Below are 16,574 nucleotides of genomic sequence, written 5' to 3' on the forward strand. Positions count from 1 at the left end.
ATACCAAAACCAGCAAAGCCTTACAAAAAAAAGTAAACTGCAAACAAATACCTCTCCTGAACATGGATGAAGCAATCCTTAAAAAATATTAGCAAATTGGATCCAACAATGTATAAAAATAAATATACACCACAACAAATGTGATTTACACCATGTGTGCCTTTAACATTTTAAAATTAATATAGTCCATCAGACCAACAAGCTAAAGAATAAAAATCATATGCTTTTAGTACATTCTGCTCAATTTCTATGTAAACTTAAAATTGTTCAAAAATATAAAGCCTATTAATATAAGAAACTGATGGAGCGGAATGGAAAAATAAACAGATCCACAATTACAGTACAGATTTCAAAATGTCTCTCTTAGCAACTGATAGAACTACTAGACAACAAATTTAAAAGAACTAAAATCGCACAAAATATATTCTCTAAGCATAATGGAATCAAACCAGAAATCAATACCAGAAAGGCAAAAAGAAAATCACTAAACACTTAGAAATTTTTAAAAATATACTTCTAAATAAGCTATAGGTCAAAGAAGATGCTTCAAAGAAATTTATTAAAATACTTAAATGAAAATGAAACTACATGAGAAACTAAATGAAAATGAGAATACAACATATCAAAATGTGAAAAAACTGTGTTGATAGGGAAAATTTAGGACTAAATGCTTATATTAGGAAAGGGGAAAACCCTGAAGCCAATAATGTAAGTTCTTACCTCTAGAAATTGGAAAAGAAAAGGTAAAATTCCCTCATACAAGCTAAAGGAAGGAGATAACAAAGAGAGGAGCAGATGTCAATAAAATTTGAAACAAAATAATAGAGAAAATCATGAAATGAAAATCTAGTTTCTAAAAACAGTAAGACTGAAAAACTATCAAGACTGACAGATAAAAAGAGATGAGACAAACTATGAATATGAGAAAGTAAGTGGATATCACTACAGATGCTGCAAACATTAAACTAACAATAAGAAAATACTATAAATAATTCTATGCAAATCAACTTGATAATTTAGATTAATGGATCAATTTCTCAAAAAGTACAAACGACCACAATTCACCTTACATGAAATAGGTAATTTAAGTAATTATAACTATTAAGAAAACTGAATTCATAATATAAAATTACGGAAAAAAAAAAAAAAAAGAATCTCTTGGCCCATGTGGTTTTACTGGAGAATTCTTTTTTTCTTTTTCTTTTTTAGATGAAGTCTCATTCTGTTGCCCAGGCTGGAATGCAGTGGTGTGATCCTGGCTCACTGCAACCTCTGCCTCCCATGTTCCAGCAATTCTCCTGCCTCAGCCTCCTGAGTAGCTGAGATTATAGATGTGCACCACCACGCCCAGCTGATTTTTTTTTTTTTGAGACAAAGTCTTGCTCTGTCACCCAGGCTGGAGTGCAGCGGCTCGATGTCCACTCACTGCAACCTCCACTTCCCGGTTTCAAGCAATTCTCCTCCCTCGGCCTCCTGAGTAGCTGGGATTACAGGCATGTGCCACCATGCCCAGTTAATTTTTGTGTTTTAAGTAGAGAAGGGGTTTCACCATATTGATAAGGCTGGTCTCAAACTCCTGACCTCAAGTGACCCATCTGCCTTGGCTTCCCAAAGTGCTGAGATTACAGGCATGAACCACCCTGATGGGCCTTACTGGAGAATTCTACCAAATGTTTAAAGAAAAGTTAAAGTCGATTTTACATAATCTCTTCTAGAAAACAGAAGATTATAGAACGCTACCAAATTCATTTTATGTAGGCAGTATTGTCCTGTTACTGAAACCAGATAAAAACAATATGAAAAAAAGAAAACTACATTATCAGTATCTCTCACGAATTTGAATGCAAAAATATTCAGTAAAATATTAACAAACCAAACTCGTTAGAATTTTAAAATACAATAGAAATGTATTTTTAAATTATACATTATGGCCAAATGGGAGTTGCTCTCATTATGCAAAGCTGATTTAATACATCAACGGACAAAAGAAGAAATATAATGTTAATACCAATTGACACAGAAAAGGCATTTGACAAAAGTCCAATGTCCTTTCAAAATAAAAACTGTCAGCCAACTAGGATTAAAACTACTAGGAACTACCTCAACATAACATAGGGAAAAAAAATGAATGCTTTCCCCCTAAGACAGGAAACAAGGCAAGGATGTCTGCCCTCACCACTCCAGTTCAACCTAGTACTGAAAGTCTAGCTACTGCAATAAAGTTAGAAAAATAATTTATCTGCATATAGATTGACAAGGGAGAAATAAAGCTGACTCTATTTGCAGATGACCTGATTTCCCATATAGAAAATCCCAAGGAATCTTAAAAAAAGTTAAGTTCAAAAAAAGTAAGAGGATATAAGATCAGTATAAACAATTATATTTCTATACTCTTTTTTTTATGATCCATTCTTTTTTAAACTATACTTTAAATTCTGGGATACATGTGCAGAACACGCAGGTTTGTTACGGTATACATGTGCCATGGTGGTTTGCTGCACCCATCAACCCGTCATCTACATTAGGTATTTCTCCTAATGCTATCCCTCCCCTAACCCCCTGCCCCTCAACAGGCCCCGGTGTGTGATGTTCCACTCCCTGTGTCCATGTGTTCTCACTGTTCAATATGAGCGAGAACATGCAGTGTTTAGTTTTCTGTTCCTGTGTTAGTTTACTGAGAATGATGGTTTCCAGCTTCATCCATATCCCTGCAAAAAAAAAAAAAAATCCATTTCCAGCTTCATCCTTATCCTTTTTATGGCTGCATAGTATTTCATGGTGTATATATGCCACATTTTTCTTATCCAGTCTATTATTGATGGGTATTTGGGTTGGTTCTAAGGCTTTGTTACTTTGAACAGTGCTGTAATAAACATGCATGTACATGTGTATTAATAATAAAATGATTTATAATCCTTTGGGTATATACCCAGTAGTGGGATTGCTGGGTCAAATGGTATTTCTGGTTCTAGATCCTTGAGGAATCGTCATCCTGTCTTCCACAATGATTGAACTAATTTACACTCCCACCAACAGTGTAAAAGCATTACACACATCTACAACCATCTGATCTTTGACCAACCTGACAAAAAGAAGCAATAGGGAAAGGATTTCTTATTTAATAAATGGTGTTTGGAAAACTGGCTAGCCATATGCAGAAAACTGAAACTGGACACCTTTCTTACACTTTATGTAAAAATTAACTCAAAATGGATTAAAGACTTAAACATAAGACCTAAAACCATAAAAACCCTGGGAGAAAAGCTACGGAATACTGTTCAGGACATAGGCATGGGCAAAGACTTCATGACTAAAACACCAAAAGCAATGGCAACAAAAGCCAAAATTGACAAATGGGATCTAACTAAACTAAAGAGCTTTAGGACAGCAAAAGAAACTGTCATCAGAGTGAACAGTCAACCTACAGAATGGGAGAAAATTTTTGCAATCTAGCCATCTAACAAAGTGCTAATATTCAGAATCTACAAAGAACTTAAACAAATTTACATGAAAAAACAACCCCATCAAAAAGTGGGCAAAGGATATGAACAAACACTTCTCAAAAGAAGACATTTATGCAGCCAACAAACATGAAAAAAGCTCATCATCACTGATCATTATATTCCTATATTCTATAATAAACCCATGTAAATAGAAATTTAAAGCACAACAGAACTTTGAATCAATCAAGAAACTGTCTAAATGCCTAGGCATACTTATAAAACATATAATCTCTGGATGCTAAATATTACAAAATGCTGAGGCAAAGATCCAAATAAATGAAGTTACCTCATGTTCATGGATTTGAAGACTTGAAATAGTAAAGACACCAATTTTCCCTACACTGAGCTATCCATTTAATGTCATTCCCATCAAAATTCTAGCAAGATTTTGTTGACATAAATTTATACAGAATGAGGCAAGTTATAGCTTAATTAAACAATCTCGAAAAAGAAAAATAAAGCAGGAGGAATAACTCAACCCTGCTATACAGCTATTCAAGACAGGGTGATATTGGTGGAACGATATAAATTAATGAAACAGATAAAGAATGCAGAAACAGACCCACCACACAAATACGTTAACCAATTTTTAACACTATTAAAAATGCAATTCAATGCAGGAAGGATCATCTTTCCAACAAATGGTTCCAGAGCAACTCAACATTCATAGAGAGCGTGAGAGAGAATCAACTCTCACATCTTACATAAAATGGATCCCAAAAGAGGGCATGGAATTAAAAGTAAAAGGTAAAACTACAACACTTTTAGGAAAAATATTCAAAATCTTTGGAATTGGAATTTAGGGTTAGGTAAAGAATTTTTAGAATTGACACAAAGTGTATAATCTAAAAGGAAAACATGATAAACTGAATCTCATCAAAAAACTTTTGTTCTAAAAAAATCCAGTTAAGACAACAAATAGGCAAGCAACAGAGTTTGAAAAAATATTCACAAATCACACATCCAACAAAGGGCTAGTAACTAGAATATATAAAGAACCGAAAATTCAGCAGTCACAAAACAAAATAAACAAATCCAAACAATCCAATCAGAAAATGGAACAACAACAACAAAAACATGTGCAGATGCCTATCTCACTGAAAAGGATATACAGATGGCAAACAAGCAGCATGAAAACATGCTCAGTATTGTTAGACATCGGGGAGATGCAAATTAAAACCACGATAAAGACATTACTACATACTTATCAGAATAGCTAAAATATGCTGGCAACACCAAATGCTGATGGGGATGTGGAGGAAATGAAATCCTCATACACTGTTGAGGGGAATGGTACAACCATTCTAGAAAACAATTTGGCAACTTTTTATAAAACTAAGTATGCTAAGTATGCAATTGCCATATGACCTACCAGTTGCACTTTGGGGCATTAATGCCAGAGAAATGAAATGAAAACGTATGTTTGCATAAAACCTGTATACAATGTTCATAAAAGTTTTATTCATAATTACCCCAGACTGTAAATGAACAACCCAAGTGCTCCTCAATGAGTGAACAAACTCTGGTATATCCATGCCACTAATTACTAATCAGCAATGAAAAGGAACAAATTACTGATATACACAACCATGCAAATGAATCTAGAGGGGATTACATGGAGTGAAAAAAACTCAATTACAAAGAGTATATACTATATAATTTCATTTACATAACACTATTGAAATTTAAAACTCCCCATAGAAATGGAGAACACATTAATAGTTGCCAGGGGTTTTACACTGGTGGGTGGGAGGAAGGAGGGTGTAGGTGTGGTTATTAATGGGTAATAGGAGGAATTCTTGTACTGATGGAAATACTGTGTGTCTTGACTGTATGGATGTCAGTATCCTCGCTGTGATATTGCACTACAGTTCTACAAGATGTTACCTTGGGGTGGTGGGGGATTGCTTAAAGGCTACTCAGGTTCTCTCTATTACATCTCACAAGTGTATGGAAATCTGCAATTATCTCACAAAAAATTTTTAAAATTCTCTTTTCATAGGAAAATTATCACTGACTGGTTTAGAATATTCTATTTCTTGTGTTATTTTAGCCCCTAGCCCAGTAGTTTCCAAAAGATCACCTGGGTATTTTTTTTCTTTAACAATTCCAAAGCCAAGGCTGCACTTCAGACCAATTAAACGATCATTCCTGGCTATAGGACACAGTACGCCAGCATCAATGCAATTTCAGAATCAGGTGTTACTTCATTTTACAGTGTAGTGAAGTATAAGACTAAAGTTCCTTCTGATCTGTTTGTTTCCACTAGCAAGGCAAAGCATGTCAGATCCCTTATCATAAAGGAAATTTAGGCCATGCTATATCCTCCTATTTCACCCCTATGTTAAACAAGAGCTCCAGAAATATAGGGTCCAGCTTCAATGTTTGTCTAAATTGCGTTTATATTTAAAATTCTCCAGTGGCAGCTTTGCTGAGGCGGTCATAAGACACACAAACGAGGAATGCTTATCTATTGAGTATGTATAGAAAAGGAACACTGTTTTGTTCCTTGAGTAGTTTCACACAGTCATATTCTTTTCATTTTCAACCATTGATTCTCCAAATTAAAATGTTTTGTTTTTGCTGTTTTAGAATAATCCTTATGTCTAGAAATAAAGCCAAACAGGTAATAGTTAGTAAACACATTAATTAAATACTAGCCCTGTTGGGAGAATTTCCTTGCTGACCTGTGCAGTGTCCAGACTATGGACTAGTCCCTGTGTGAGGTGCTTCTCACTGACTCACTAGGGGCTCTGGTTTTCTGGTTCCATTAGATGCTCACTCCCTGGCGGATTGCTCAGTGCCTTCATTTTGCCTTGCATCCCTGGTTAACCAATCCAGTATATTTTGTTCCATACTCCTGGCTTAGTTTTCTGTAACTATCTTTCTCACTGATTAAAATTCAACAGAAATGAACTAACAAATAACTAAGTTTTGTAATGCCAACTTTTAAAAACTGAAGAACTGGGAATGAGAGTTTCGTACTTACTGAACTTATGTAGGCTATCTCATTTATAAAAGAAAGCCCGAGAGATCCATACTACAGGGTCCACTTCATCGAAGAGGAAACAGAGTCTGAAATTTCCACAGCTTCTAAGTGACAGACTTAGCATTTGACCTTCAAACTGTGAATACAATGAGATCTTTGCTCTTTCTGCTAGGCCAAATTGGCTGGCAGGCATCCAAAGGACAGAGTCATCACCCTGGGAAGGGACCGAGGTGCAGATTACACAGGTCAAGCACAGTGGGTAAGATTTAAGAAGGTGAAAGGCAGACAGGGGTTGAGGGAATGGGAAGGCCATCCAGATAGTGAAAACGATCTGGTATATTCCAGGGGTTGATTGGCCAGGACAGATTAGGAAGCCAATGCAGGTATGGGTTGGTGGATCTGCACAAACCACCTTCAGGGGACAGTCATACACCACTGTTGAGAAACATTAAGTTTACCCTGCTCCCATGGCTCTGTGGAGGATACCTTTTAGTTTGTAATTAGTGCTGCCTGCTTAGTATTTATTCTTGAGTTATGTATAAATGTATAGAGCCTGTGTATTAGTAAGAATCACCTCTCAAAGAGCAAATAATGCGTGGATGAGAATCTGCTCGAGCCTTCAGCCTGGAGAGCTGTCAGCCCCAGAGGCTCTCAGGCTGTCGGTCCCCAGGATAGACGCACTCTGTTGTGCCATCTGGGTGTCTGCCTCTCGATACCTTCAGCGCCGCCTGGGTGGGGGTCTCCCAACCGAGCTGGTACACCACTTTGCAACTTAACAAAAGAAAATTTTGTATTGAAAATTTAAGAGTGAAATTGATTTCAGTGGCTTTATTATGCTACTGATAAATACTTTTTTGTTTGTTTAAGGCAAGGTGTTGCTCTGCTGCCCAAGCTGGAGGGCAGCGGAGCAATCACAGTTCACTGCAGCCTGGACCTCCTGGGTTCTAGTGATCCTCCCAACTATATACTATTTGTGATTGCTAAATTAAAAAAAAAAAAGGCAAATTTCAGTATTTACCTATAATTAGTAATAATAAGTGCTTTCAAGAAACCATATGGAAGCTATGTTGGGGAGCAGTGGAGCGTTCCGCAGGGAACCATGGGGATTCTGGAAAGGAGGGAGAAGTTGGCCTTTGACTTAGGAGAAGAGGGTTTTGATGCAGAGTTTCCTAAAGATTACTTCCATTTATGAAGACTGAGGTATACATTTCTCAAGATATAATTTCGGAAAAATGAGAGACCCACTGAAAACATCTGTAATAACTCTAGTAATTATTTCATCCTAAACCAAAGTGACAGTGGTGGGGCTGAGGAAAGGCATACTGAAATAATCTAAAGGGAGGAAACAACAGTTCCAGGTAGATGCAGAGAAGACTTGGAGTCCAAGAGTAAGGAGGTTACTGGTTCCCACTGGTATCCATGAAAAACTGTTAGACCTATCCTGCCCTACAGCCATTATCCCCACTGTGAACGGAAAGCTAATTCCTAAGTTATTAGTAGAATTTCCCTGGATAAAAAAGGACAACGCTGAACGTCTATCAAAGGTCAGGAGGGCGCTCCTGGTTGCTCTTTAGTCCAGTCAAGAACGGGAAGAGACAGAGCGGTCAGGGCTTTGAACTAAGCCTTTTCTCCCTGGAAACGCATCTCCGGCCGCGCCTCGGCCCCGCGCGCCCCTGCAGCCCCCACCTGCGGCGCTTACCTCGCAAGTCCGGCCGCCGCGCCGTCCCGCAGCGCAGAGCCAGCCGCTGCTCGCAGCGCTCCGCCAGGCCCACCGCGGCCCGCAGCTGCCCCGCGCCCGCCGCGTACGCGAAGGACGCCGCCGAGCGCGGCCGTCCGCTGGGGGCGCCTCGGACGGTCACCGCGTCGGGGCCGCCGTGCCGCACCACGGTCCACGCGGCGTCTGCTGAGCAGAAACGGGCAAAGGAGAGGCATCACTGGGCGGCAGAGGCCGGCGGGAAGGGGCAAAGCAGACGCGTCTTCTGTGTGAATTAACTTTTAATTGAAATTTGCATGACTGCATGTTTGGCCCGATTTGAGGGGCTGGACTCGTATAACAATGTACTGAGCCAGAAAGCCTCTAAGACAAAGCATATCAGGAGAACTGATCATCAGACCTCTGTGACGTCATACCTAAAAATATGTCAGGTAGGCAATAACTTTTTAGTTGTTAAAACCATCTTTTACGTCAACACAAGCATGGGGTTAAACTGTTACTGCCCTCACCTTTATCTTTTTAAACTCACCTGCATTTTTCTCATCTGTGTGTGCCTCTACTTCTCTCATTATCAAATACATTTATAAAGGATATATATTGGGACGATGTGACCCACATACTCCCGGGTATAATAGGAAGCAGCTCTATTAAAATAAAGTGGTTTAATTGTGTCAGCTTCTCCATCAGTGACCAAGCCCGGAGGAATCACAGGTCTAGAGCTTCTAACAGCACTTTCCAGACTGTGACCCTGGACATCTGACTGCCTGCTGACATAACTTCTGATGTATCTCTGTCACTTGATTAATTATATTGTTTTGATGAAATAAAAACAAAACGATTCCACAATCTCATAAGGGAAGAAGCACACCTTGAGTTCTTTACTGTTCCCAACAATAGACCTCCCACCAGACTTGAAGTCGATTTAATTCTACTTATGCTGGTGCTTGTCTGGTCCTTTAACATCTAAAAAGACATGTTTAGAATAATGGACATTTTACATAAAACTTTTCCAAACTGGAGGGACTAAGAAACATTCATATGGGGATTTTTTTAAGAACTATGAAGCAAAACAATGTAATACATTTTACATTGAGAAATCACCCTCCCAGCCCTTCACATCTCAGGATTTTTCATGGCTTGGGTTCTAAACGTGCGTAAGACACATTTCACAGCCTTACTGTTACGTACACACACCTAATAACAACAACAACAACAGAGCAACAGAGATCAGAGGAAAGAAGGACAAGGAAACCAGCCGTGCTACTGGAATATCTCTTTAGTAACAGACCATGGAGAGCCAAGGTGTGATATCCACAAATGAGCTACAAGTACAGAAACAATCTGCAAATTTAAATAATGAATGCAATTTTAAATTAAATTATCACTCGGCTCACTCTGATCACCAAAGGAGGCTCTAAGTGTGCCTACAGCAATTTCAGTTTCATGGTTCTTCCTTTAATATTGGTCTAAGTATTTTTTTCATTTTAGCATTTTAATTTTACTTATTTTTGAGACAGTCTCGCTCTGTCACCCAGGCTGGAGTGCAGTGGTGCTATCTCAACTCACTGCAACCTCTGCCTCCTGGGTTCAAGCAGTTCTCCTGTCTCAGCCTCCCAAATAGCTGGGACTACAGGCACACAACACTACACCTGGCTAACTTTTGTATTTTTTTAGTAGAGACGGGGTTTCACCGTGTTGATCAGGCTGGTCTCGAACTCCTGACCTCGGATGATCTACCCTCCTCAGCCTCCAAAAGTGCTGGGATTTACAAGTGTGAGCTACTGCGCCTGGCCTCACTTTAGAATTTTCACTACCTGGTGTTACTCTGCACATCACCTACTCTCACCTTCAGAGTTTTCCTATCAACTGAATCAAATACAGAAAAACCTTTGGAGCACTAAATTGGGCACAGAAGATGATCAGTCACGTGCCATTTTTGGCCATGTGTTCATATTTGTAGCACAGTAGGAGAGAAATGATGGTCCAGAGTAGTTCACATAGGCTGGTGGTCAGTATGATAGATTTGCAGTCACACATGGTTAAGGATGTAATAATAGAAATGTCCTCAGTACTCAGAAGGGAACTGTTGAGAATACATGTGTAAAACTGTTTTTCTGAAGAGAATAGTAACCAGGGACATTATAGGATATGCATTTGTGTTTATAAAATTCCACTTGACTCACTTCTCCTTATAATATCAGTAGTAAAAGACCCAAAGAAAGATGCAGACCATTGTGGTTTCTCTGATGCTCCCAATTTATTTCAATAGATTATAAGCACATAGGAACTGGAAAGGATCTTCAAGAGCATCTAATATAACCCTTTCTTTTTCTTTTTCTTTTCCTTTTTCTTTTTTATTAGAGATAGGATCTCCCTCTTTTGCCCAGCCTAGAGTGCAGTGGCACCTTCACAGTTTACTGCAGCCTTGACCTCCTGGGCTCAAGTGAATTGGACCTGAGCAGATTAATTATAACAGTGGCTAAATGTGGAAAGGGGATCAGAGGTGTGGTTGAGTCGGAGACAACATGTGTGTTCTGACTCACTGGAGGGTGTCTCACGGCCCAGGAGGAGGGTAACTATGATACGTTGATCCCTGTTTCACTCCTGTAGCTCAAATAAATACTCGACTTTGAAAATAAAGCTAATTTAACTTCATGATTTCGAATGGAATTAGCAGTACAGATGTTTATCAACTTATGATGAAGTTGCAGCTGGGTAAACTTATTATAAATTAAAAATGCATCTAATACATGTGACCTACTGAACCTAGCTCAATCTGGTTCAGTTCGCTTAAATGTGCTCAGAACACTTAAATCACTCTAGAGTTGGGCAAAACCATCTAACACAATGCCAATTTTATAATAAAGTGTTGAATATCTCCTGTCATTTATTAAATACTGCACTGACAGTAAAAAAATAATGGTTGTATGGGTACTTGAAATAGGGATTCATATGGTTTTCAGAGAGTAAAGTCAAAAAATTGTAAGTAGAACCATCGTAAATGGGAATTGCCTGCATGTAAATAATGAAATTTACTCAATATATCATATGAAATTCCCAGCATCTGGCGTACCCATTCCTATACGCCCCAGAAGAAAAAAGAAGATCCACCATGTTCTCTTGTCAGGAGCATACATATTAAGGTTATCTCTTTTTGGAGAACTGACCCTTTCATTTGTCTGAGAAAGTCTTTATTTTTTCACTTTTCAAGGAGAATTTGGTAAGATAAAGAATTCTAAGTTGCTGGGTTGTTTTTTTCTTCTCTTTCACAGTTTAAATATCTCACTCCATTCTTCTTGTTGGCATGATGACTGAAGAGAAGTTGATGTAATACTTACCTCCTCTGTAGGTAAGGTGCTTTTTTCCTCTGACTATATTTAGGAGTTTGCTTTTACCTTTGAATTCTATAGTTTGAAAATGTATGCCTGATGTAGTTTGGGGGGCATTTCTCCTGCTTTAGTGTTCTCTGAACTTCCGGGATTTGTGATTTGGTGTCTGATATCTGTGGAAATTCTCAGTCATTATTGCTTCAAATACGCTTCTGTTCCTCCCTTTCTTCTCCTAAAATTCTCTTTACGTGTATGTTACACCTTTTGTAGTTGTGCCACTGTACTCAGAAATTATGTTCTGGGTTTTGGGGATTTTTTTTTTCAGTCTTTTTTTCTCTTTGCTTTTCAGTTTTGGAAGTTTCCATTGAGATCTCTCCAAGCTTAGGGAGAGATCTTTCCACAGCTGTGCCTGGTCTACTAATGAGCCCATCAAAGGCATTCTTCATTTCTGTTACACTGTTTCTCATCTTTAGCATTCCTTTTGGCTTCTTAGAATTTCCTTCTGGCTGCCCACATTGTTCATCTGGTCTTGCATGCTATCTATTTGTCCATTACAGCCTTTGCCATATTAATTATAGTTGTTTAAAGTACTAGTCTAATAATTCCAACATCCCTGCCATATCTGAGTCTGTTTTTAATGCTTGTTCTGTCTCTTCAAAGTGTGTTTTTGCCTTGAAATTTTTTCTTTTTCTTTTTTTAGAGACAAGGTGTTTCTCTGTTGCCCAGGCTAGAGTGCAGTGGTGTGACCATGGCTCCCTGCAGTCTACAACTCCCAGGCTTAAGTGATCCTCCCACCTCAGCCTCTCAAGTAGCTGGAACTGCAGATATGTGCCACCATGCCTGTTTTGTTTCGTAGAGGTGGGTGTCTCACTATGTTGCTCAGACTAGTCTCAAACTGGTCTCATGCTCTTCCCTCCTCAGCTTCTCAAAGTCATGGGATTACAGGTCCAGCTGAAATTTTTTCTTGTTAGCTAGATGTGATGTACCAGGTAAAAGTAACCGCTGTAAAGAGGCCTGTAGTACTATAAGTAACATGTGTGGGAAGGGGAATGATTCTGTAGTCCTGTGATTAGGTCTGACTGTTTAGGGAGCCTGTGCCTCTGGGCTGTGACCTTCGCAAGATCTTCTCAGCCCTCCCTCCCATCACCACCCTGACATGGGACAGGATGGCTAGAGGTGGGTATTTTCCTTCCTCCAGTAGGTTAGGCTCTGGAAAAACAAAACAAAACACCAGTAGCTTAGGTGAAATATCTTCCTTTGAGGAAAGACCTTGTTAAGAAGAAGAGAAAGCTCTGGTGTACTGCAAGATGGTTCCTTTTCACCTCCTCCTTCTGGAAGCATGAGGAGATTTTCCTCCAATACTCACTGTGAGAACCTGGTCAAGCTTCTAGGTGTAAAACTCACAGAACTGTGGTGACCCTTCTCTGACTGGGTCTTCCTGGAGTTTTGAATTCTCAGGTGTGTCCACATTGAGCATCCAGCAATTTGTCAGTTAAGTTTAGGTTTTCCTACCTTGACAGCGGTTTCCCCAAAGGTTTCTGCTTGTGGAAGAAAGTTGTCATTCTGTATATAAGCCTGCCTGTCTCTCCAATTTTGGGGGGCAGTGGTTTCTTCTGTGACCTCACTTCTCTGCTGGATCTAAAAAAATTTGCTGATTTTTTTCAGTTTGCCTGGCTTTTTACTTGTTCTTAAGACAGAGTGCCTACTTCCAAGCTCCAAAGCAACTGCACATTTTATAATCATTGTTGCTTGATTTGTACAACTAGAGAATATATTACTGGCTATAGAGCAATGCAGCATCTAAAGAGAAGGTGACCTTTTCTAGGGGAGAAAAAAGACCAAAGCTTAGTGATTCCTCTATCATGGCTAGATTTTGTCAGTAGATATTTCCCTAACCAACTTTTCTGAGCCTTGGTTTCCCCATCTTAGAATGATGACAGCCAAGGTCCTTCCTGGTTGTGACTTTGGTTGAGTCTTTTGGTATCCACCAAGACCATTTTTATGGGATTTCTCACTTTGGTTTGATTGTCTGAGTCGAGGGATTTTGGAGATAATTGGTATCTCATGGCAGAACATCTGCGTCTTTATCTTCAGCCCATTGCTGTGCCGGTGGATCTGAATCTTCTGAACTTCCCCTGTAAAGTTTTAATATTTTTTTGGCAATCTTCGCTAAGGCATTTTAGATGCCTATGTAATTTCAGTTGTCTGTTTTCTTTTTTCTTGGTGCTTGCTGACTCATTTGTGCATTGTCCAAATTTATGAGACTTTTGAAACCTTTTGTCAGCACAATAAATAAGAATTGTTTATTCCAGATTTTCACTTTCTGGAGAGTTGGAAGAGCTAGGTGACAACAACTTTCTGTAAAAATTTAACTATTTAAGTAATAGGAATTATTTAAAGAAAATTAAAGGAATTCTACTGCAATCTTCTATTATCAAGCTATGTTCATTTCTAATAATATCTAAATCCAGAGAAATAATCAATTTCTTTGGTTAGGAAAAAATTATATGCCATACAAATCACTAAATTATTTAAGATGCATATAAAATATTAACACACATCTTATTTCTTAGCACTTTTAAAGACCTCTGTTTTTTCTAAATATAGAAAACATGTAAATCACAGAATCAGAGGTTTCCATTTTATCATGATGCACATGAACAGATGTATTATGAGGAGTGTAGGAGCTAGAGAGATGCCCTGGCAGAACATTAACTCTTGCCTATAACCCAACACAGTCAAACAAGAAATACAAGAAAATTTTGTTGACAACAAAATTAACAAATACATATTTAATGCTTCTACTTAGCAAATACATACCATCAAACTGCATGTTTAATAATGCTGCCATCTAGGTAAATTTCTCCTTGGTCTATTCTGATATATGCATCTAACGATTATCAACATACCTGTCATATTGCAGTACACAAGAAATGGTGCCAGGGGGCCACTTCCATCTGCATCAATATAGTAAAGCCCGGACGGGTTTCCTCGGTGCTTGTGGGCTTCACAGGACCGCTCATAGAGGGCTGTAGGAGAACACCAGCCATAAGAACTAGAAAAAAATCTCTCCAGATGTACAGTCAGTGTCCAAAGGTTTGTATTTCTGAATTACAGACATGTGATACATATGACCCAATATCATTTTTATAGTGTACAACAGTATATTTGATGAGATGCAAGAAAAATGACATTTAAAAAAATAAATTTATTTTTATTAACAAAGGAAAAGAAAATTACCTAGTCAAAATACACTTAAATGTTGGATGTTGTTAGATGCTGAATAAATATTCAGTATACAGTGTATTTCTGTTTTGAGGAAGAAGGAAAGATTGTGTTGATGTTCAAACATGAAGATGTGGTTACAGTGGGAATTGTCAATAGACAACCTTTTGGCAATGGCTAGAGACTGTACTTTCTGTACATAAATGTTTTCTTTTGTTTTTAGGTAAGAAAGCATGCAAACTCTAAAGCACAGTGAAGAGATATGAGAGGGAAGCACACTTGAAGAGATATGAGAGAGGGAAGTCTTGTGACTCTGAATCCTGTGTGCTGTTGAAGCATGGTTCTTTTCAAACTGGTAGCAATTATACTTCAGAATTAAACTCTATAATTAAAGAAGAAACCCTCATTTCACCTGTAATAACTGAATGCCTGAGTCCATTAGTTTTAAACTGCCTAAATAATCTAGTATTTACCAATAAATATTCTGTAAAGTTTTTCTTAAGCTATGCAGCAATTACACCCTTTGCTTGCTTTAAAACAATCTATGAATGAGCATTTTAAAGAGAGAAATAGAATTTATATGCCATCAACTTTTCTTCATTAAAAAATAATTAAAGTTGATTTAAAAAAAAAGAAAAACTTCCCTAAGTATTTTGCAAGTGACAATTCAAGATAATTGAAATTCAAAGCAAGAGAGAAACTTTTTGAAAGATATTCCCTATATAATGTAAATTTACTCCAAAATAATGAATATTTTCATTTGTGCAAGTAAATGTTTTACCAAGTACAAGGTATGGAATTAATATCTGCAGGAGATGGACATTGACATTATTCATCTTTATTTTTCTTTTGCCACTTGTGGCATATTGATTTAAATAGATACATATATTTGTAAATGTCTCATAGGATTCACTCAAATTAATAATAATGCTTAGATATAGGGTACAGGTTTGGAATGGGGACAAATATTGAAGAGGTGACTAGAACTTGTGCTTTATGTGAATTGTTTGGCTTTTTAAATGATAATGTATACATATATTAATGTATATCATGTATTATATACAATTGATTTTATATTTTAATTGTATATAATTACCTACAATTAGTTATATGCAATTAATAATTATATACAATTAATTAGTTGTATATAATTGATACATGTTATACAATTAGAAATACAAAATAACCTATTCAACTAGGTGTGGCAGTCTAGTCTCACATTCAATGACTATGGGCTTGGCAAATGTCTACCTTTAGCTTGGACAACAGTCAACTCAATTATTAGATCAGACTGACACCTGAAATACTTTTTCAATCTCCTGATATTTTCCCTTCAAATTTTTTGGAGTTACATTTTGATTGCAGTGAATAACCATGCACTAATATAACCTCATTCATTAAATGCAACATGTAAGAGATGATACTGAGTGTGATGGTGGACATAAAGTTGTCACGTAATACACAGGATTAGGCATCTGCTTTTAGGTACGATATGCCTGGAGAATGGAAGATATACAGAAGGAAAAGATCTGGTCCCTGCACCAACTCTGTGACCTTATCAAGACATTTAGTCTCTGGTCTGAGAGGGCACTTAACTCCTAGAAAATATGTCATGGCTTTATAAACAGGGATCTTTCTAGTGCAAAAATCATACTTCACTCTTCAATCTGTGAGAGTTGGTCCTGGACTGTCTCCCCTTTTGCCCAGATCTTTTGCAGAACCTCAGCTGTGGTTGCAGAATTCTCACTGCGCTTCCTTTGCATGTGTGAAGTGAGATTTTAACACTCCACATCCTGCCTTTCTCCTGTGGTTTT

General features: G+C 37.9%; 1 protein-coding gene across 1 annotated transcript in view; it reads right to left on the reverse strand.

Annotated features, from left to right (window-relative positions):
- The window catches only part of LOC110568491 (contactin-associated protein-like 3), a 241,642-nt gene that overhangs the window by 53,647 nt on the left and 171,421 nt on the right, over window positions 1–16,574 (reverse strand). The window contains exons 12-13 of the mRNA XM_021671890.2: window positions 14,445–14,564; window positions 8,192–8,392 (exon numbers count right to left, since the gene is read on the reverse strand). Coding sequence (XP_021527565.2) covers window positions 8,192–8,392; window positions 14,445–14,564 — 321 coding nt within the window. The remainder of the gene's footprint in view (window positions 1–8,191; window positions 8,393–14,444; window positions 14,565–16,574) is intronic.

The sequence above is a fragment of the Aotus nancymaae genome, unplaced genomic scaffold (genome assembly GCF_030222135.1).
Source record: "Aotus nancymaae isolate 86718 unplaced genomic scaffold, 86718_ANA_hifiasm-v0.15.2.pri h1tg000041l, whole genome shotgun sequence".
Taxonomy (NCBI): Eukaryota; Metazoa; Chordata; class Mammalia; order Primates; family Aotidae; genus Aotus; species Aotus nancymaae.